Below are 21,372 nucleotides of genomic sequence, written 5' to 3'. Positions count from 1 at the left end.
TTCGACGTTCTCCCCTCTCCCCCCCCCCCGCCTTTGAACTTGGCTGAATCTCAATTTAAGAGGTGGGGGATGTATTTCTTTGATTGTAAATAAATACATATAGTGACCCTGAGCTAATTTTCTTTATTACTAAAGAAAATTTTAAAATTAAGTGTTTGTTGCATGACCTGGGCTTACATTTCTTGCTCATTTTCAGTCTAAATCAGTCTTAGTCTTAGTTCTGCAACTTAATGTTTTACTCTTTAGGAAAGCAATGTCAGAGCCCTGGAAATTTTGTTCACTTTCCATGGATCAGCTTTACTTCCACACAGACAGGCAATTCTCTCCAATTTTCCAGAGACTACTTCACCACATGAATATGCTTTCTTGTTGCCTGAAGCTTGGTAAGGATGCATCAATGGATATTAACTACAAAAAGAAAAAAGATATTTAAGTTATTACTTAAATTATTTTCCATATATGGCAATCTGCTGTTGTTTATTACCTGGAATCAAGAGAGCAGCTTTGTCTTTATGTACTTGACCAGTCTTCATTTTCTGCTTTATTTTGTGCCATTCATAGAAGCTTTTCGGTCTCTTTTGGTTATTATCAGGAATGTAGGGACTTTAAATAGTAATTAGTTTGTAATATCAGCCAGCATTAGGAAATTAATAATACAGGTAGTTAGCTCCCTGAAAGCAATTGCATTTTTCTGGATTTGTTTTGAAATGTAATTTAACAGTTAAGCAGTCAGTAACTTCAAAATCATTAATCTTCTTGTTACTGATTCTTACGCAGCTTGCTAAAGTGTAAAATTATGAAAAGCTTGAAATCCAGACTTTCCTGTTTTTTTCATTTCAGGATTAAATGTTAGTTTACTGTCAATTTCATATAAATTTTTCATAAGAAAATCTTCCTTGAACGTCAGCATAATGTTCTGTGTATTAATTAAAAGAATTTTCTGCTTCTGGAGTGTTTCTTTCAAACACTTCAATTATGCAGTTAGTTTTGAAGCATATTGTTCAGTGCCCATAAAGAATTGGGCAGATTTTATTATTTAATATTTTACAATAGTACTTTGAAGTCTTACTTCAGAGGGATAGTTTTTGGAGTAGCTAATAGATGTGTGTGGGGTGGGTTTTTTTTTTTTTTGGTAGTCTTCCAGCATTATAGTTAAGCTTTTCACTTTGAAGTTTTAGCAGTCCCATTTGGATAATTCTCTATGTAGAAGAGGGTTTTTTAATTCATCAGGTTATTCCCCTGACACTTTTCCTAGCTTATAATACTTACCACTCTTGTCCTTTCTGAGCGGAAGTTAGTCATTATTTCCTGATATGTAATACTTACCAGTGTCCTTTTTATTGTGTTGGTAGTATTAGGAACACATTTAGTTGTATAGTTATAGTCTGAAAACACTTATTTTATCCTCTTCTTTAAGGTAACAGTTAGGACCATGAAGAGAAATTATTGCAGTGTTTTTATAAAATTGGTAAAATATATTCTAGTTTTTATCTTTTGATAAGATTTATATTGTAAGAGGGAGAGAATAAGGGTCTTCTTAAATGTGGTTATGATATTTTGTTGGTGTTCATAAACAGGTTCTCCTTCTTTCTGAAAGGTTGGTTGGTCTTGGTTTGGTTTTTTTTATTTTGTTATTGTGGTTGGTTGGTTTGTTTAAGAAGCTGACTTATGTGCCAAAAGGCAAAATGGCAGTTAAAATAGAACATTTCATTAGTGATTTAGCAGTAAAGATGTGAAGTTATGGGTTAAGAACTTAGTTTTGTCTGCTGTTGAAAAATGGAGGTATATAGTTTGAACCTTTATTCCTGTGGCAGGCAGAACTTTCCAGTGCTAGGATCAGGTATGTGCAGGTTCACACTTTTTTTTTCAGATTGCAGAACAAATAACACTGTATGTCTTTGAAATGTTTGTCTTTGGACAACTACAAAATGAGGATGAGGACAAATACTAAATATATATACAAATCCCATATACTTATAAAAATACACTGTGTATTTGATCCAAACTTTTTCTAAAACTGTTTCCCTGTTACAAAAGTGATTACTCTTATAGTATTGTTAAATACACTTCCTGAAACTCTGCTTTATTAATGTAATAGAGTTAAATATGTATTGATGAAAATATCTATTAATGAGAATAACATACTAATGAAATAGACTTAAGTTGTACAAAGTAACACTTTCTTATTAATTTAATTTTTTTGTTTTTAAAATGGGATGACCCTTTCCCCTAGTCCAAATAGCTTCAGCTTCTGGCAGTTGTTTCATGTGAATCAAAATGAATCCATGTGAATCAGAGAGAATTGAAGTTCTTGGTAATTTTAAGTGAGTTTATTGGGCCTTTTGGTTCTAGCATTTGTTTTTTTAAATGACTTATTAGTATGCATAGAATTACTGGCATTCTGTAGATACGTAGTTGTTATGAAATCCAGTTTAAATGAGTGTGCTATCTAGTTTACTTCTCTACAGGACATGCTATGTAGACATAATTTACCTTGAATTAACTGAACAAGGTTATGATACAACTTACAAAACTGTTTCATTCCCATGTAATATTAAAAAGTTGCAAGTACTGACTGCAGTTAATAAACTTCTGAACAAAAGGAAAACGTTGCAAAAATATAAACCCCAATGTTTTAATTGGTAGAAAAAACATTGGCAGCGTTATGGCTTACTGTCTTTTCAACTTATGCAGCTTGTAATTACAGTGATCTTGGGATAAGGAGTGAGAATGATTCAATCTGTGCTCATGAACTTTGACTTAGACAAATATAAAGGATTCCGAGTCAGGAAATGACAAAATAGGGTGTATGCTGGATATGCTGCAAGTAGAAGGATTTTCTTCTTGCAGCTGCAAGAAAGATCAATTTCTCTTGTGATTTCTTTTAGCTCATTGTTTTTCTGAAAATGCAAGGCCGTAAATGTCTCTACCGAGAGATTCCAGTAGGGTAATTGGTTGCTGTGGTGCATGTGATGAGACCACTAATATGGCCCAACTCCATGACAGTGACCATGTTGAGTGCAGCCTACCCCAGTGGCCTTGCTCAAAACCCACCTTGTTCATGCCTTGTTAATGCCTTTGCTGCCTGGCCTCCTGCAGCTCAGACTTCTTGCTGAGCAGTATGCAGCTCTGGAAGCAGAAAAGATTTTGGTGGAGGGAAAAAACCCTGTAGTTTGTCTTCTAGGTCTTCATATATGGCCCTGTGTGTGTGTAGGATGAAGTACTGCTGGGAATTGACCATATTGTGTCTGTGTACATTAAACACTTTAAACGGTTCGCAGCTGGAGCTCTCTGAGGTGACACCTGTCCTTATGGAAATTCGCCACGTTGCTCTGTGTTCTCTTAGTTCCTCCATCTGTAGGGGGATCTGGCTGAGGCAAAACTTGAGATTGTATAGCAGGTGCTGCCTCGTTTGTGCATGGAACAGTTGAGGTGGGACAAATAGGCACCTCTAGCTATTGGCAAGGCAAAAGCAGTGAAACACAATTGCTTGCTGTACACCACCACCACCATGAATGCACATAGAAGTGCTATATCTGAAGAATTTCTTTACCTATGAGAAATGTTTTCGTAAAGGTTGCATTATAACTGTCATGTCGTTGCATCTGGAGCCTGCAGTTCAGCTGCAGATAGTAAATTCTAAGTACCTAGTGAAAGAAAGGCTTGTTTTGCAAGTGTGTTTTATAGGCATAAAGCAGTTGTTACTGACGCATGTTGTTTACATTAGGATGGCATTTAGAGGCCAATGTCACGAAACTTTTAAGGTCTTATCAGTCAAGGAAGAGTTGCCATAACAAATGGGGAAAAAAGAAAAAATGGTAGAAATTTTTTTTTTTTTTTTTATTTTTCCTATCTTGTGGGCCAGTTTGATAGGAAAGAGATACACGTTTTTTCCCTGTATCTGCTTGTAAAAAGTCTGAACCCTTTTGTTTCTGGTTTTTGGCATGTGTTTTGTAGCTTAGCGTCTTAAGAGGTCACTCTCAGAAGTGTTCAGGAAGAGATTGGTGGTGTCTGAGCAGTGGATTTATGTATTCCTGAGACTCTTGAAAAGGACTGAGTTGTATAAGCTTAACAGCTCCCGGAGTTGAGAAGGAATCTGAAATACTAAGACGCATTGGTGGCTCTACATGCCTGTCGGCTTCGAATTGGTATTGTGATGGACTGACATTACTCAGTAATGTGTTTGCAGAACTGTGATTGTAATGTTTTCCTACTAGTTTTTGCATTGTTTCTCAGCTGCTTTTATAATGATGGCTCCTGAATCTCTGCTGTCTCTTAGTCATTGGGATTCATACTCCTTCTCAAAGATCCATCAGATGCGCAGACTTCATCTGTTAAGACAACTAGAATGAAGGTGGTAAACGTTTAGATATTCAAGGAGATAATAGCTCCTTCTAATCTCTATTTTAATAGCTACAGCTAGCGTTCTTTGTCTATAGTTAAGACGGTTGCCCTCAGGTTTTTAAATGTGGTCTTAGAGGAAAATAATGCTTTACCACCATTATAAATGCATACCCAGAGCATCTTCTCTTTTCTTTTAATTATATTATCCTTTTTACTATATTTAACTACTGTGTTGCAACATTACCACTCACATTTTAAACTCGAAGAAGTTGGGAAATTCAAATGTATGGTTCCCTCAACAGTTGTAAGTCTGCTATATTGCACATTACACTGGTAGTAAAAATCTTCCCTCTAAGATAGCAGCTTTTTATATGTTTCTGCTTTTTTACTCCTTGACTTTCTCAAATATTGGTTTGCAGTCATGGTGTAAAGTGAGTTTTTACTGAGGAGTTGTGGATTAACTGCATTTGCTTCAGGAACTGGGATGGGAGTGGAAATATCTTCTAAAAACTTAGTGAAGCTTTTAAAACCTGAAAAATTCCACATAGTAGACTCTCATCTATGAATAGATGAATACTAAACAAACTGAGAGGTTCATAAGCAGTTAACTTTGCCTTCCCATAATGATGTCTTCTCCTGAACTACGTTTTTAGTTATTGCCTGTGGCATTGAGGTTTTGATAAAACTCTTACAGCTTCATCTCTTCTCTTCTTAGAGTGTGTATGTAAATAGGTTTGATGACTGAACGTCTGCAGAACTGTCTAATATTTAGTCTGCATTTTTGCTTATTAGTTTTTCTTCTCTTCTGAAGCTGAACTGCTTTTGTTTTCAGTGTCCATGGTCAGTTCTTTTTGTTTGTTAGTTTGAATTCATTTGTATAGTGCTACAGTGAAATAAATAAGAAGGGCCTAAGTTTTATATGCACTTCTTTTCCTTTGCACTAAGGGAAAGAATAAAAACAGTTTAGAGATAAAAGGATCAATGTAGTTTAATATTACTGCAAGGATGTGTTTGGGAAAAAAATAAATAAAAAAATCTGGGATCTTACCTTCCACTGTGAAGTTGGAAAAATTACTTTTGAGGGAAAGGTTAACTGACTGGTCATGATGGCACTCATGTTCCTGTCTGGATTGACTTCTGATAGTAGCGGTGAAGGTTGTTGTGGTCCATGTAAAAGTTAAAACAGTGGTTTGGAGGAAGAGAAGCTCTTCTGTAAACTGGCCTATGTGGGGATTTGGGAAAGCATCAGGAGCAGCTCACTGCACCCAGAAGGCTGCTGCAGAAAGTGAACTGGGAACAGTACCATAGGTATTACTCGTGAGGAGTTTCTGAAAAGGAGAATGAGAACTTGAAGCTATGAGGGAACTGTGGAGAACATGAGCCATCACCAAGGAAGGAGGGAAGTTTCACAGGATCTACTATGCTGGAGCCAAGTTGTCATTCAGAGGGACCTAGACAGAGTGAAGGAATGGGCCAGCAAGAAACTTGGGAAGTTCAAGAAGGACAAATGCGAAGTCCTGTTCCTGCAACTGAAGAAACTCTTGCAACAATAAAGGCTGGAGACTGACTAGGAAGCAGCTCTGCTGAAAAGGACCTGAAGGTCTTGATAGGCACAAGCAGGACATGGGCCAGCAGCATGTTGTCCTGAATGAACAAGGAGACTGAGCAATCAGGCTACCACCCTTGTTCAACTGCGTCTAGAACACTGGCCCCCAGTACAGGAAAGACGTGAGTTAATTGGAGCAAGCTTAGCAGGGGGCCACCAGGGTGGTTGGAGACTGGAGCACTTGAAGGCTGAGCGAGCTGCATGTGTTCAGCATGGAGGGCCAGCAGCAGTCTTCACATACCTTCCTGTAGCATCTGAGCTGAACTATGCCTGTGCTGTTTATCCACAGAGCATTAACAGGATTTTCTTTATATTTCTGTCTTGTTCATGCCTGGCTTGTCCTGTTGTCATCTACTGCGTGTGTGTTTTGCCTGTGTAGTCCTGAACTGTACCTTGGCTTTCCTTCTCCAGTCTTCTCATGAAAGTGTATTGCTGCCATTGCCTTATTTGTTTGTCACGTTTTTACAAGGTTTAGAACAAAATTTCTTCCATGAACATTCATTATGCTTTATAAATGTACAGTTCTGAAGGAATACTTTCACTATATGTTGACAGACAGCTTTGATCTTACTTGGAGTTCAGCTGTGTCTTTAGAATGACCTATTTTGATTTTGTGAAAGCTATTGCTTCAGAATTTTATTTGTATACATCAAGAAAAAAAAATAGTGAGTTTCTATGCTGTGGTTGTGTAGTGTTGGTTGACTTTTCTGATGTTTAGATTATTCAGTCTTAAGTTGTTTCAGGAGAGAAAAAAAAATAATTCCCCTCTCCACAAATTCTATTAAAGGTTAACCACATAATTTTTTAAAACATAACTTTGTTTATGCAAAATCAGATATAACTTTTCTCCTCTGGTGGCAGAGTTGCTTCAAAAGACCTGTTATCACAATGTGCATTACTGAAGAGTAGTTAACTGTGGCAGCCAAAAGCAACTGGGATACCTTTTCCCCCTAGTTTATGCAGATCACAAAACACACTTTCCCGAAGTGTGTGGTGTTTCTGGCACTCTGTTTTAGGCACCAGCTGTACTTCAGTCTTGATGAGTTTGTCACATGTCCTATGGATATTCCTGGAAAATTAAGAGCTTCTCCCTCTTCCCATCACTTCCGTTTCACATGATATATTGAATATTTGGAAACCTAAAAATATATGTAATCAATTACATAGTTTCATTTACTAATTCAATATTAAACTACTGTAATGGTAGAAAAGAATGTTTTTGTGCAATATAAAAATTGCAATACATCATAGCTGTTTCAGACTACCTATCTGGGATGCATTTCTTATTATATTTCATCCTCAGTTATAGAATAATTGTGATATAATAAAACTGTTTCACCGCTATAAGAATTGCAGAGAGCAGAAACTGACAGTGATTTCCTCATTGCTGTCTGAGAAGATGTAGACTTTGGACAAATATGTTTCTGGATTAAAGAAAAAAGAACCTTTTATAAAATTTCCCTTGCAGATCCTGCATTATATACAAGTATATCTATTATATATAGCCTGCTTTTAATGCCTCCATATCTGTATGTAGTGGGATTGTGGAAGTGCTAATTTGCATGTGAATTCTAAAGTAATTTAGAGGGTACCTACAGTAAAATATGGAAATCATAAATCCTGGTAAGTGTACAAGTGTCAGCAGGGGGGAAAGAATATGTGAAGGTTCAGGATTTTATATTCCTTTTATCACAAAACATAAATTTGAGATAATTTTAAAAATAAACGTAATAAAATTGGAATCAGGCACAATCTTCAAAAACATTTTGAGTGGATAACAAAACCATTTGATGGAAACACTACTTTATTTTTATAGTTTAGTATCTTTCATATGTAAGTCTCACCTCTAACAGATCAATACTTGGTGCTTTACTTAAATGTGTTATGTTCAGAATTATTCTAGTATATAACACACAAGCTTTGAAATGCAGAATTAGTGTTTATAACATTATTTTTTTCAGACAATGATACATGGTTTTAAAAAAAGAAAAAGTAAAAGCAAAGAGTCATCTACCCCCAAAATATTTTTAGAAAAAAAGCCAAACCTATGCTTAAAAATGTGCATGTTCAGGAAAAAGATACTGTTTCAAAAAAGTGTTGGGGTGAATTGCCTTTTGCCTTGGAGTCTGGATTCAATGAGCACAAGTTTACAAGGGAAAAGATTTAAAAAAAAAAGAAAAATTCTAGTCATCAACTAAATGAGTCTCAGAGACAGGCCTACAGTATGAAATGCTTGAAGGGGAAAAAAAAAAAAACCCGCATAGTTGTCATTGGTAATAGAAAGAATTGGACTCTGACCTTAAAACTGAATTAGACCTTCCTCTTTTGAAAGCCTGTCCTTGGAGAGAAAAATAATCTGCAGGTTTCAATAAATGCAGTTGGTAGGATACAGAAGCTGCAATAGCATGGGCCTCTTTTGTCAAAGAAAGGAATGGGAAGAATTGCCAAGCCAACATAAACAATAGAGTGAAAAGAGCAATACAGGCAAAGTCAACTCTTTTTTGAAGAAATAGAATTGAATACCTCCACAATATGTCAATTTACTGGTCTCCAATCATATTCATTCTGCTGTTGAAAAGAAAAGAGAGAAGGGTGAAGGGTTGGGGGGAAGCAGTGGCTGAGGAAAAAAAATAAAACCCACACACTAATATTTATGTAGAGTTATGGTATGTCACAGCTGATAGTTTATTTTAATTGGAAAAGGAGGCCATGTGCCTTAGTGACTACAGTGATCTGACTCCATAGCTGGCATTTTGGGTGAGTGCCCACCACACAGTAATGCAGGCTTGCACATGTCTTTGACCTCTGTGGGATTTCAGTTTCTAGAACAAAACTGCAAAGTTGCATCGCATAAGCAGAGAGATGAATGAACTCTGGGTGCAGTAGCACAGAGCATATGTTGCACATATAGCAAGCTACCTGTGCGTGCTAAATTCACCTCTTGAATCCCAGTTAGACTTAGGTATTGTGTGCAGAGCATACGCAGTGGTTCTGATGTGCCCCAGTTCAGCTGGATTTGCTGCTAATGTGTGAGTGGTAGAAAAATGGAAGCCCTACCTCTTTGCATATATGTGTTCATGTCTGTATCTCTTCTCCATCTCATCTACATTAATGTTTTTGAGTTTGCAGAGAGCAGTGGTGTTTTGATGCCTGAAATCTTTTTCAGCTGACTTTCTTCTGTTTTAACAGCTACTTTTCCAGAATTTTGTTGCTCTCTTTCTGCATGAGTCACTGAGTTACTGATAATGGAAATCTGAGGGGAAAAAAAAAAAAATCTGTGCTAAAACATAACTATCAGTTAGAAAAAACCTTGTGATAAATGTTGAGATAAATACAGCATTTTAATAATTTCTTCGCTTTTGTAAAGTACTTTCACTTTTGTAAAGTACTTGGATACAGGGATCTCTCATCTTTTGTTAGAGTTGAGACTGGTTTATTCCGGTGCTTGTATTTGAATTCAAATATGAAGAGTTTTTCTAAACTCTTCAGAATGAGGAGAGAAAGTAATACAGTTGGATGCAGTCATGTATGGGGCAGGAGGGAGTTACGAATTATTTTGGCGTTGTTGAAAAGGTGAATGAAATTAGCAGTCAGTTCTGAGTGGTGGTGTTTTTGCTGTTTTTTTGGTGAACTTAGCTCAGCAAGAAACGTATCTTTTAAGACTGACTTTCCATAATTGCTGATTTCTACTAGGATGAGATACTTTGCAGTTGTATTTTTTGTGTGTGTGTGTGTTGTTTTCTTTAAGCATTTAGAAGAGAGAGTTGCTGAGTGCTGCTAGACTTTTGGTGAGAGCTTTAAAAATCTGAAATTCCCCTCTCAACTTCTTTCTGTAGTGAATGTGAATACTTTTAAAATGGCAAATTGAGCCAGAGCAGAAAATACTTTTAAAAGAATTTTCCGTGGCTTATCCATACACCTGACTTAAAGTATTTAACTTGAACGTTTTCCTGCTGTGAGATGGGGAAAAAAGATGGAGGAGACGTTTTCCAGTCAAGATTGCACTGCATAACGTTTCTTTCCCATGAACTGAAGTCTTCTCTTCTTTAGTATTTCACGGTGAGGTCTATTAATAAACTGTTACGAAAAACTTTTGAAGTATGCTTATAGTACTTCATGAATTGATGTGTCTGGACAACTGTAGGTTTCATTCCTGCAAAATCTTGTACTGAAACTTGAGATTGGTCTTGGTAGATTTGGGCAGAAGGCAAATGGCCAACAGTGCTTGCCAAGGGAAAAAAAGAGGTGTTGGCAAGCACAGTGCAATATTAACCTGAAGTTTCTCAAGTGTCTATAATATGTGGCTCAAATATTCCTGAACTAGGTATTTTCTAGACATAGTAAACTTTCATGACGCTTTATTCCAAGACTTCTTTCTGTTTTTGAACCCAAATACATGATGTTTTATCTTCTATGTCATGCAGTAAGTAGTTAACAACTTAGCTGCGTATGGTATAAAACAGTATCTGCAGCTGTTTGATTTTAAATGAGGCCCTGCTAGTCTCATCAATGCTTACAGTGTTGTAGGAAGTAAAAACAGTGAAATGTCATTTCCTATTTAAGTGAAACAAAAAAATGAACAACTTGATATCAGTCTTAGCATGTTGATTGTTTACTTTCTTCTAAGATTCTTTAGTATGCTGTGGCTTTTACAGAAGGGATGATCACATACTTCTTACCTTTGGTCATTCACATTGCTTGTCTCTGTACTTTTCAACTTTTTTTGTATTGTACCATATTGAGTAAGGTAGGCAGAGGGAGGCAGAGTTGCACATTGCCTCCTCACTTGATGGATTTTGGAGGTGAGGGGAAAGGGGGAAGCAAAGCAACTGTCAAACAATGACAGCAGAGCCTGGGAACTCGAATTGAGTGAGATCTTTCTCAACAAGCATGTTGTTAAGCAATAAACTTTTAACTTTAGTTGAAACTCTAAGCCATAGTAGGGTGTTGGAGAAGTTATTTTGAATGGAGTCTGTACTTAATCCATTACTTCTGTTAATTGGAAAGGATTCTATTTAAAAATGTATTTTTAAAAAATATTTGAAGCAGTTGGAATTTAAAGGCAAACCCAGGTGTGTTTTGTGTTACAGGGATAGGGAAGACAACTACTTTTAGATGGGGAGAGGGAGATAGAGATTATTTTCTGAAATGAGTTGAGGAGAAGGACTGGGTAGGCAATTACATCAGTCTGCAAAAAGAAGTGTTTTCTAGTAACTTTTGATTTTATGCTGGATGGGTAACTCTTGGTTGCATAAAAATGAAACTGGTTAGTCTCTAATAATTGTTTATCAGGGTCAGGAAAGTGACTCAACTATGCTAAGAATAATTGGAGGGAAGAAACATATAATTCATCCTGATATTCAGGTCAGTAAAATTTGTAAGTTTTGCCGACTTTAATTTGTTAAGAAACAATTTCTTAACTGGAGCGGTAATTCCAGAATGTAACTTTGCCATGTCTATGGCAAGTAAGCAGGATGTGGCAGGTTAATTAAGAAGAATGTGTTTAATGTAGTCTTTGACAGTACAGGCTTGGATCAGTAGAGATTCCTGCCCCCCCCTTCAGGTCTCATACTGTGAGGGATAGTAGCATTAGGAAAGTGCGTGTGAGTTTTGGAATGTCTTGGTTCCTTGTCATTTAGATCCCATAGTCATGCTTTAAATTTATGTTCTAAACTTCTGCTGTCTTTGCTTATTTCTAGTGATTTTCTCGTTTAATAATTTGTTAGCCAAAAGAGGAAAATTTTGAAGTTTAAATATCCATTAAATGTGTACACTTCTTTCCTTACTATTTTTCATGACTTCTTTCTCTCAATAACAACAAAAACAACCAGTGAAGGAACAGCCAAACCAAAGCAACTTTCCCAAAATTTCTCCTTGGACTCTGAGATTATAAGGGAAGACTTACTCAGATGAGATGCGCCTATTTGAAAGAGCCATGAACAGTCTGCAAGTGACTACTTGGAACAGGAATTTGCTTTCAGTGTAAATATAGTGAATGATGTCTGCTGCAATTTTCTAATGGATCTTGATATAATGATTTACTTGTCATGTGTCCCCCCTGTTGCTCCTTCATCAGTTGTGTGTTTCAGAGACTCGTGCAAAAGCCAAAGTTTGGAAGAGAGGGGTAGGGGCACAGTTTATGTTCTCTTTAATAGAATCATAGAATCATTTAGGTTGGAAAAGACCTTTAAGATCATTGAGTCCAACCATTAACCTAACACCGCCAAGTCCACCTCTAAACCATGTCCCTAAATGCCCCATCTACAACATCTTTTAAATACCTCCAGGGATGGTGGATCAACCCATATGTTGTCTTAATAAGAAGTGGGTAAGAGAGAGACCAACAGAAAGGGGTTGACTTTGTTTTCCAGGTTACCCAGTACTATTCATGCTGTTCTTACTGGAGCTGTGGGAAGGAGACTAAGAGAAGGAGAAGGTGTCTGGGTGCTCCTCTCAGCTTGGCTTTGTGATACTTCAGCTTGTGAAACTGCCCAAGCCCTCAGGCTCCTTTGAGAGCTTCCACTGCCAAGTGGTCCTTGCTAATGACTGAATCTCGTTTTACCCCTGATGTTTATGAATAAAAGATTGTTAAAATTATTTGATTTGATGTAATCAAATCTTACAGACCCATACTGTATCTGAGTTTTTTAAATACAGTAAAATAACAAAATCTTAGCATTACAATTCTTGGAGGCAGAACACTAGCAACACATAGTAATACCTTAACTAGTGTTGGGGAAGAAAGCTATGTGTAATGTGAAATTGGAGTTGATTAATTGTGTTGATCATTAATGAAAATCATCTTTCAGTGATGTTACTACATGATAAAGGTAATTGTTGAGTGTTTTGTCCAACTGAACTGGAATTGAACACAGATATTACTATAGCTGAGACACAGGAATTAGCAGTTTTCCGACTTCTCCACTCCTTTCTTTTGACTTTTATAGCCTGCAAATCTGTCTGTGCCAATTTACTGCTGGATTTCTACTGCATATTTCATTTGGAGCGTTGAAATTACCGTGATAAAACACGAGGTATTATTTGTTAGTGCATGGAGGAGGGAAAGGGTGTCTGACCTTCTGGGAGAAATGTGTGTGTGTACAGGGCAGAGCAGTTAGTATGGACATACTTTGCTTTGTTAAATGTGTTTTATGACTTGCTAAATGAGATGGAGTTACTGATTTTTAGTTGTTGTTTTAACTCTTAGTGTATTGTGAAATTGATTTGTTTGTTGGAATTGCATTTCTTTTTAAACTACTGAGTTACAGTTCTGCCCTTCAAGGGATGAGAAGGTTGTGTTGGTTGTTAATCTATAAATAGGGATTGTCCATTGCTGTTGCTGTTATCAGGGTCAGGAGAAAAATGAATGAGATTTAAAGTAGTGTATTGCTCCAGTATCCTGAAACTGTAATGTCTTTACTTTGTACATAGTTTGTTTCTTTTTACTACAAATGCTAGAACCTATATGGCTCTTATCTTCCCTCTTAGTTTATGTTCTGCATAGCTTGACATGGTTTTCTTGGGTTTTGTGCTGCTTAAGCAACTAGTCTACAACAACGAGCAATAACTAATCATTCTAGTAATAGCCCATGGTGTTGTTAATCTACATCTTAAACATATTTTTTTTTTCCTTCAACCTCAGTATTTAAAGAACATTTCACTGTGAAAGTTTGTAGTCAGAAAAACACGTTAAACTTAATTGAGAAGATCAGTACAGCAGGGTATAACTTGTTTTGTTTCAGTACCAGGATGTGTACTAAAATTTGAAGAATTATATTTTTTTTAAGCTGTGAAGATCATAGATTTTCACTCATTTCAGTCTTCTGTGATAGCATATGAAGTCAGAATACTTACTGTGAAGCAGTAAAAATTCTTAAAGCATGTAATGGGTTTTTTCCTTTTTTTTAAAAAGGTATGGTCAGTAAGAAAATAATTTTATTAATTTATTTTAGTGGATCTTTAATGGTATAGGTAGAATATGTGTTAGTATGGATAGAATATGTGTTAGTATGGATAATATCATACAGGCAAAATCACACTTGTAAAGCTGCTTTAAGACGTGATAAATTTAAAGAATTGATACTGTAATTGAATGATATGCTTATTATGAATTCACTGAAGTACTTGTGTATGCTTTGTAGTCCGTTGATTGGATGCTATCACAATTTAAAAAAGAAATAAATTGCGTAAACCTTCCCTTTTCTGTGATACCAGTTACAAGCAAGGGACTTTGAAAATTCTTCCTTGGAATGAGCAGAAACATCGTGAAGAAGACTGGTGTGAAAAAGCAGAATGCAGGTAAGCATATGGAAAAAGCAAAAAGTTTTTTCTATATTTATGTACATTTCAGATAAAGAATTTACTTAGTAATTCTTAAAATGTGGGAGATACCCACTAAGACTCATTTCCTGTTTTTTTTACACGCGAGCTAGTGTTTTCAGCTTTCTTAATGAGACTGACTGAGCAAACTTTTTTTACAGTGTTATGTTCAGTGTGGTTCTGTGATGAGTAACTTTCACAAATGCAAGTGGAGTTGGGGAGGTTACTGTTGGAAATCCTGATTTATTTACTTTTTTTTTCTTCCACCCCATTACTTGTCAGCCATAACATTATCATAGCAGCATTAATGAATCCTGAAACTGTCTTTCACTGTGTGAGAAACAGATGGAAAGCAGAGGTTAGGCATACCTCTGTCTTTAGCAGAGAGGATTCTTTCTTTCATGATCTGTCTCACGTTTGGAATCTCTTACTAGTTACTTTGCTGACAAAAATTGACACTTACTGTGACTGGCATCTGAGTCTCATCAAATTATTGGTGTAATGGTAGGTTGATTGTATCAATTTCTTTTGGAACAACCAGAAGTTTTAGGAAAAAGACTCGTGTGAAAAAAATGGAAGCAAATATATACTTAAACATATACTTAACTTTTTTTTTTTTTTTAAAGGATGATTGTTGAACCAACTTTACAAGATGAAGGTGAATTTCTGTATGAAACGCAGCCTGAGTTACTGAAGTATAGGACTACTGACCTTTCAGTAGATCTTGTTACTGATTGGTATTTGAGCAGAGCACAGGAAATTGAAAAATACGCAATGCAGGTGAGAACAGCAGTGAGGGAATGGTGATGGCTGACTCAGGCTGATCAGTCTTCAAGAGAATCCTGTCTTAATGCCTATTAATGGGATGCTTTTTCCTCAGTATTATACACTGTGTCTCAATCTTCATTATTGCTTTTCAACTATTTGTTTCATCTTTTGCAGTGTACTTCTGCTTGCTCTAAAGTTTACTCAGCCAAATAACTGATCCATAGGAATGAATAGGAAGCCAGTAGATGTCCTTTCGCTTGGCTTACCATAGCAGACAGTAGCACTTTTGTAGTCCATGAAAAATGTTTACCATTACCTTTTATGTTTTTAAACTAAGGGAAGGAATGTTGTGCACAGGGTATTGGGAAACATATTCTATTATCTGTCACATCATACTGTGTCATATGTATTGTTATGTGGCAGTCACATGTATCACTGTCATATGCCAATGTGTATACTGTCACAATTGCTTCTTGGCAGGTTTATTGTGTGTTTGTGTGGGACTACCATGCAGCTTATTTTTGCTTTATTTTCTTCACATTTTAAAAATGTTTGAAGCTCTATGTATTAAAGATAAGCATTGCAAGTAAGAATAGAGCTCATCACTGATGTGCTCCAGTATTTTATTGCTTCTCAGGCCAATTTAGCTGCATGAAAAGGAGGCTGGCTGGAAGTATCACTATGAGTTAGATCTGATGGGCGAGTTCTTTTATTCTTCGAGTTTGCAGTCCTCCAAGGCTCTTTAATCATAGTTCCCTGTGATCTTAACAGCCCATCAGTAGGTTTGGAAATACAAGCAACTTCCAAGGATCAATTAAGTTATGAACACATAAATGAAATTGCGTTCTACTCTTCCAGACTTACGTCTGCCTCACTGAATGCGTATAGCCAATATTGTGTTCTTTGAAATCGAAGCAGAATCTTTTATAAGAGTATTTTCAATCACCAGGGAAAAGACTGTCCTTATCTTCTGTGAAATGATTCTAATTGTTGCATTTTATTAATTCATGATCAGCTAGAAAAGTCATGTTACATGCAGAGGTATGCATAATTTCAGTCAGTTAACTGATTATCTTAGTTTAGAGCAATCCTTCATATTCCATGCAGTGAGATGAGGTGATGTATCTCTGTGTGTGACCTCCAGAAGGAATAGTATTCTCCTAATTTACATGCATCAGTAGGATGCATCTAGGTCAAAAGCCTATAATGTCATCAACCGCTAAGATTAGGCATTTTATTTGATCTTTATAAAGCTGAGAAGAGCAATCCATTTAGGAATATACAATCCACAAAAACTTCTAGGAACTTAGAATTGCCTGTAAAGCAAAAGGAACAGGCGAAGAAAATAAACACGCAGACAGGACACAGATTGGACTCAAAGCTGTTTTTTGGTGAACAATTGTACAGCAGGGGTGTTTTATTATTTTTTCAGGTGGACTGTGCTCTATCCCTTGTTCGTCTTGGCATGGAGAGGAACATTCCTGGTCTGCAGGTGCTTTGTGACAATCTGATCACTCTTGAGACAGTAGTTTTTGAGACTGGTGGTGATCGAACCTTAACTTTGAAGGAACTTGTAGAGATGAAAGACATTGAAAAGCTGAGACTCTTGATGAAGAATGTAAGTATTTTGAATAAATCAGTAAGTACACCTTGATTTCCAGTAACTCGAGTTACCCTAGATCCTGTGTATATAAAGATACTGTTAGTGACTGACGTTTTTGTGATGAGTCTCCATCTTTAATTCAACAAGAATTCAACACTTTTACTGTTCCTTTTTTGCTGTGGTGGGTTTTTTTTTCTTTATTTAACAAAACCTAAAATGGCTCGGTTTTCTCAAAGACCTTTTTCTTTGTCCTAGACACAGGACTAAATGTTAATAAATCTAGTCTTTTGAAAGCTGTGAATTGCTTTTTCATTGACCCTTTCTAAAGGATCTTCAGTGTAGCTGTTGATGATGTTGCAGATACAACAACATTGAGTATTTTCCTTGGACGGTTTTTAGTGTCTTTAAATACTGGCAAAAAAATCTTGATATTTGCCTCTGCAGCATATGTGTGTTTTTCATCTTGTCTGTGTTCAGCCTGTGCATGGCATTTTAGAATAGAAAAAGACCTCTTGGAAAGGTTGAAAAATACCTAGAAATTGAACGGGGCTCTGAAATTCAGTCAAAGAATATGTAAGCACCAAGGAGAATACTTAGAATTTTCAAAATTTTGCTAGGATTTATATAACCACTCATCGTTTGTTTTTCTGTCTTGCATTCTTGCATACTGAAAGTAATACAACTCTGACATCAATGCAAGCCGATCTTTCACTCATTCTGAAATTGCAGGAAGAAAACAGCTAGGCTTTCCTCATGTAGTGGGCTTTATTCCTGTACTGCTTGGTTTCCCCAAGCCATTGGGTAGCAGAAAGATGATGGATTGTTTCAGTGCTTCATGATGCAGTGATCTGTGCAGCAGTGGTGAATGTCAGCCTTCAGCTGTTGTTTGTGATAGGTGAAGATACAGTTTCATTTATATTGATCGAAATATGTACTGTTTGATTTTTGGTTTTCTTGTTTGTTTTGGACAATGAAGCTGAACTTGTTCTTTTTTTCCTTTCTGTAACTCATTGTACTTTCTAGTCCTCTGATGAAAAATATGTGAAGAATGTTTATCAGTGGATGATCCCTTTTCTCCACCGCTGTGAAAATCAGTCCCCTGGTCTAGCAAATTCACTTTTTAAAGAATATTTAGTAACATTAGCAAAGGAAGACCTGACTCTACCTCTGAAGATATTTCAGAATTCAAAACCAGCTGTAAGTATAAAGCCCTGATGATTTGACTGGTTTATTTGGAAATTCTTGTCCTGAAGAGGTGAATTCATAAATAGGGTTAGTTCATCTTCTAAATCAGATCATCTCTCTGATCTTTCCCTTCTGCTTGGACCCAGGATTTGTTATGTTTTAGAAAACATTAATTAAACAATATTATAGCATAAGTTATGATGCAGCTAAACTGTCCTTCATGAGATTGTCACACTAATGTAATTATGATCTTGACCTAGTAGAACAAAAATTACTGTAAAGATTCTTCTTTGAAGTAATATTCTGATGATGTGTTTAAAGTAAATTCCTAGCATGTTCACTTTTTAAAAAAATGGATATGAAAGAGTTTCATGATATCACTAAATTTTTTTCCTGAGGAATTTTACTAGCAGTAGATTTCAAGTTACTTCACACACACCACCTGTGCCCCTCTCTTTCCACAACAAATGTAAGGAATAAAGTGGGGGCCATTAGGAAGGAGCCAATAATTCAATGAGTAAGGGCTGAAGTTATCTTCCATGTGAGTATTTCATGCTGCTTCTACAGTTTAAATAATTATTCCAGGGCATATAAACATGTTTTTGCACACTATTGAACGGTCTAAGTATATAGACAGAAATCAACCAGTGAAGCAAAACCACAGCTATTTTAAGTTTATTGATACTGTTGTACATATTAAATAAATCTGACAAATGTTTACAGCAGTTGCCATCCTCTGCCCTGCACTCTCCCCACCTCTCAAATTCAAAAAGGTTATAATGGCATAACACTGTTCTTTCAAGTGTCTGTGGTGTAGGAAACTAGCCGAGTTATGTTTCAGGCTGTAACTTCAACAGGTACTTCACTAAGTTGTTAGCAAGAGACATTCTAATTACAAGACAATTTATTTACTTGGAGTACACATCTTTTTACATTCAGAGGAAACTTAACTGTTGAATTAGAAACAGAAAACTAAAAATAATGTGCTTTTTTTTCATGTTAGTGTCAGCAAAAAATTATTCCTGATCAAGACCAGCTGATGATTATGGCATTGGAATGTATTTATAGTTGTGAACGAGATAACCAGCTCTCTCTCTGTTACGATATTTTGGAATGCCTTCCACAAAGAGGATATGGGTAAACATTTTCAGTTAGTTATTTGTAAATATTTTAGAGATGTTAAATACGGTTGTGAATTACTGTTTTAAGAATAGTTAAGTCACTAAAGGGTAGATGATGTTACTGGAATATTCTGTTCCTGTCTGAGTTGCCATGGTCATATATGTATATGTATGCTGGTGAATCGAGACCAAGTGTTAGTGCTCTCTTACTGGTCTTGATCTTGTTACAGTTAGTGGCATCTTGCACTTAGTTTATAAGCACCAATATGGCCCTGTGAAAGAGGTCTCTATATAGAAGACCTATATGAAGGACAAGCAATCCTCAAGAAGGTGAAAGCATGAGAAGCAAATATAAACTATTCTCCTGGTATCTTTTACATTTAGGAAGGAGAGAGCCTGAGAAAAGCCTAAGGAAGAAGGAAAAGCTCTGTTCTTGGGAGACTGAGGGAGCCTCTCAATTTTAGCTATCCTTCTAGCAAGAAGCCAACAGTTTTAATATTTTCAAGCAAATATATATTTTATTTTCATCAAGAAATGTACAAACTGCTTCTCTTTATGTCTATATAATAAGAATTACATGAAGAAATTACAAGAAGTATGAATATATATATTTAATATTAATTGTATAATATCTTTGCAGGCCTGAAACAGATAAAACTAACACTCTTCATGATGAAGTAGATGAACTGGAACAAATTCTTAGGTATTTAATTTTGCTAAAATAAAAAATGTATTCTTACAGAAGGCACTAGGCATAGCCAAGTGCTTTTCTATGACAGAAAAGTATCAAGAGCATTTATCTTGTTTTTAATGCTGTCAACAACCTAGTCTAAGTTTTTTGTATTTAGAACTTAGAAATTTTGAATGGTTTTAGATATTTCAATATTATAAAACTGCACATGTATTTTCCTTGAATATCTGAAGATATGTCATCAGGTTATTGGTGATATGCATTTACCCTACAATATTATTATTTTTTTTTTGAGTAAATAATGTTACTCTAGCTAATCTGTACTGTGGTAGACTTTATGGAGACTGTTTGCATTTGCAGTATGTTGTCTGAGACAGCTTTAAGACTTCTGCAGCAGAGGTAGTTGTAAACTGTACAGGATTCAAAAATGTTGACTGTTCTTTTACAGCGTGTCAGAGCTGTTGGAGAAACATGGACTTCAGAAACCTGTTTCCTTTGTGAAAGACACAAAGGATAATGCGGAGGAGGCGCGGAAGCTGATGATTAGACTGACGAGACACACAGGTCGCAAGTTAGTATTCAAAGGGGAATGGGAGAGAAGGAGGAGAGGACAGTAAGGTAACAGTACTTATCGCCAGATAGCGTATCTGCCTGTTTTGTTGCAGTAGGGAACCATGGTGTTCAGACTGAACATGGTGTACATAAAACACGTTTGTTAAACTGATGGTTAGCATGATTAGTGTTTTGGCTGCATTCTCCACATTCAGAAAAATCTGTCTTGTTTCAAACCTGTTTCAATATGTTTGTGTTCAAGTAAACAAACCTAAAAGGCATACTGACTGCAAAATACAGCAAGATGTTGAACAATAAAAGTTGTTAATGAGGTCAAACCAGGACAGGTCCTTTAAAATCTATTTAATTTTATTAAGATGTAGGATTTGTAAAATAACGCTTTCTTTTTTTTGGTGTGTTTTCTTAGGAGCTCTTGTAGCAGGGTAATTTATTGACTTTACGTATTGATTCTCTCTCTTACATTTCCAGTATAATTTTTCAATTTTTCTGTTTAAGAACTGCTTCATTTAACTTGTCTTCCAACTGTATATGAATTATTACACAGCTTTTGGGATAAACAGATAAAAAGTTTGAACCCTGGGAAAAACAACCATCACTCTGGGTTGGTGTTTTTTTTTCTTATGTAAAGTAAACGTGCACAACAGTTTGTCAGTGATGGTAGAGTAGTGTTTACTTTGGACATGCTGAAAGGTTTTTAAGATTTCTAAAACCTCTTCTTTAGAAAGATCAAATCAATGCCTCTGTATGAAAAATGTTAATTTTTCACTTTTTGTAAGGACCCTTTGCTTTTCCAAAATGAAAACTAAACCACATGAGAAAATCACTATTGGCTGGACTAGTTTGTGTAGCTTAAAAAAGTCTTTTTTCATCTGAAAGGCTCGAGATAATGTCAAAAAACCTTCATAGTGTTTTTACTAGTAAAAGTTTTGATAGAGCACATGGAGTTGTGTGGGAAGCTTTGTGGATAAACAGAGATCCATGAATCCAGAGGGTCAAGAATCTGTATACCAGTCCCATTTAAGGAACAAAATAAACTTGCAGCTTGATTCTCCTGTGATTGCATGCAATTGATTAGTCCTTTGAGATTGCCTGCAATGAACTGCACTTTAATGGTCCTTAGTTGCTGTTACAAACTTGTTTTTACCTAGCTGTTCTCGGATCA

At 36.1% G+C, this 21,372-nt stretch overlaps 1 protein-coding gene across 1 annotated transcript in view; it reads left to right on the top strand.

The window, feature by feature from the left end:
• The window catches only part of NBAS (neuroblastoma amplified sequence), a gene marked incomplete at both ends in the record, with an annotated part of 59,344 nt that overhangs the window by 32,417 nt on the left and 5,555 nt on the right, over positions 1-21,372 (top strand). Inside the window, 8 exons of the mRNA XM_009696819.1 lie at positions 247-383; positions 14,165-14,248; positions 14,896-15,049; positions 16,470-16,655; positions 17,664-17,837; positions 18,829-18,962; positions 19,587-19,649; positions 20,086-20,208. Of these exons, the coding sequence (XP_009695121.1) occupies positions 247-383; positions 14,165-14,248; positions 14,896-15,049; positions 16,470-16,655; positions 17,664-17,837; positions 18,829-18,962; positions 19,587-19,649; positions 20,086-20,208 (1,055 nt within the window). The remainder of the gene's footprint in view (positions 1-246; positions 384-14,164; positions 14,249-14,895; positions 15,050-16,469; positions 16,656-17,663; positions 17,838-18,828; positions 18,963-19,586; positions 19,650-20,085; positions 20,209-21,372) is intronic.

This window comes from Cariama cristata, unplaced genomic scaffold (genome assembly GCF_000690535.1).
Source record: "Cariama cristata isolate BGI_N322 unplaced genomic scaffold, ASM69053v1 scaffold2410, whole genome shotgun sequence".
Classification (NCBI taxonomy): Eukaryota; Metazoa; Chordata; class Aves; order Cariamiformes; family Cariamidae; genus Cariama; species Cariama cristata.
Note: the sequence above shows the minus strand (reverse complement) of the source record. Positions and strands in the feature narration are given on the sequence as shown.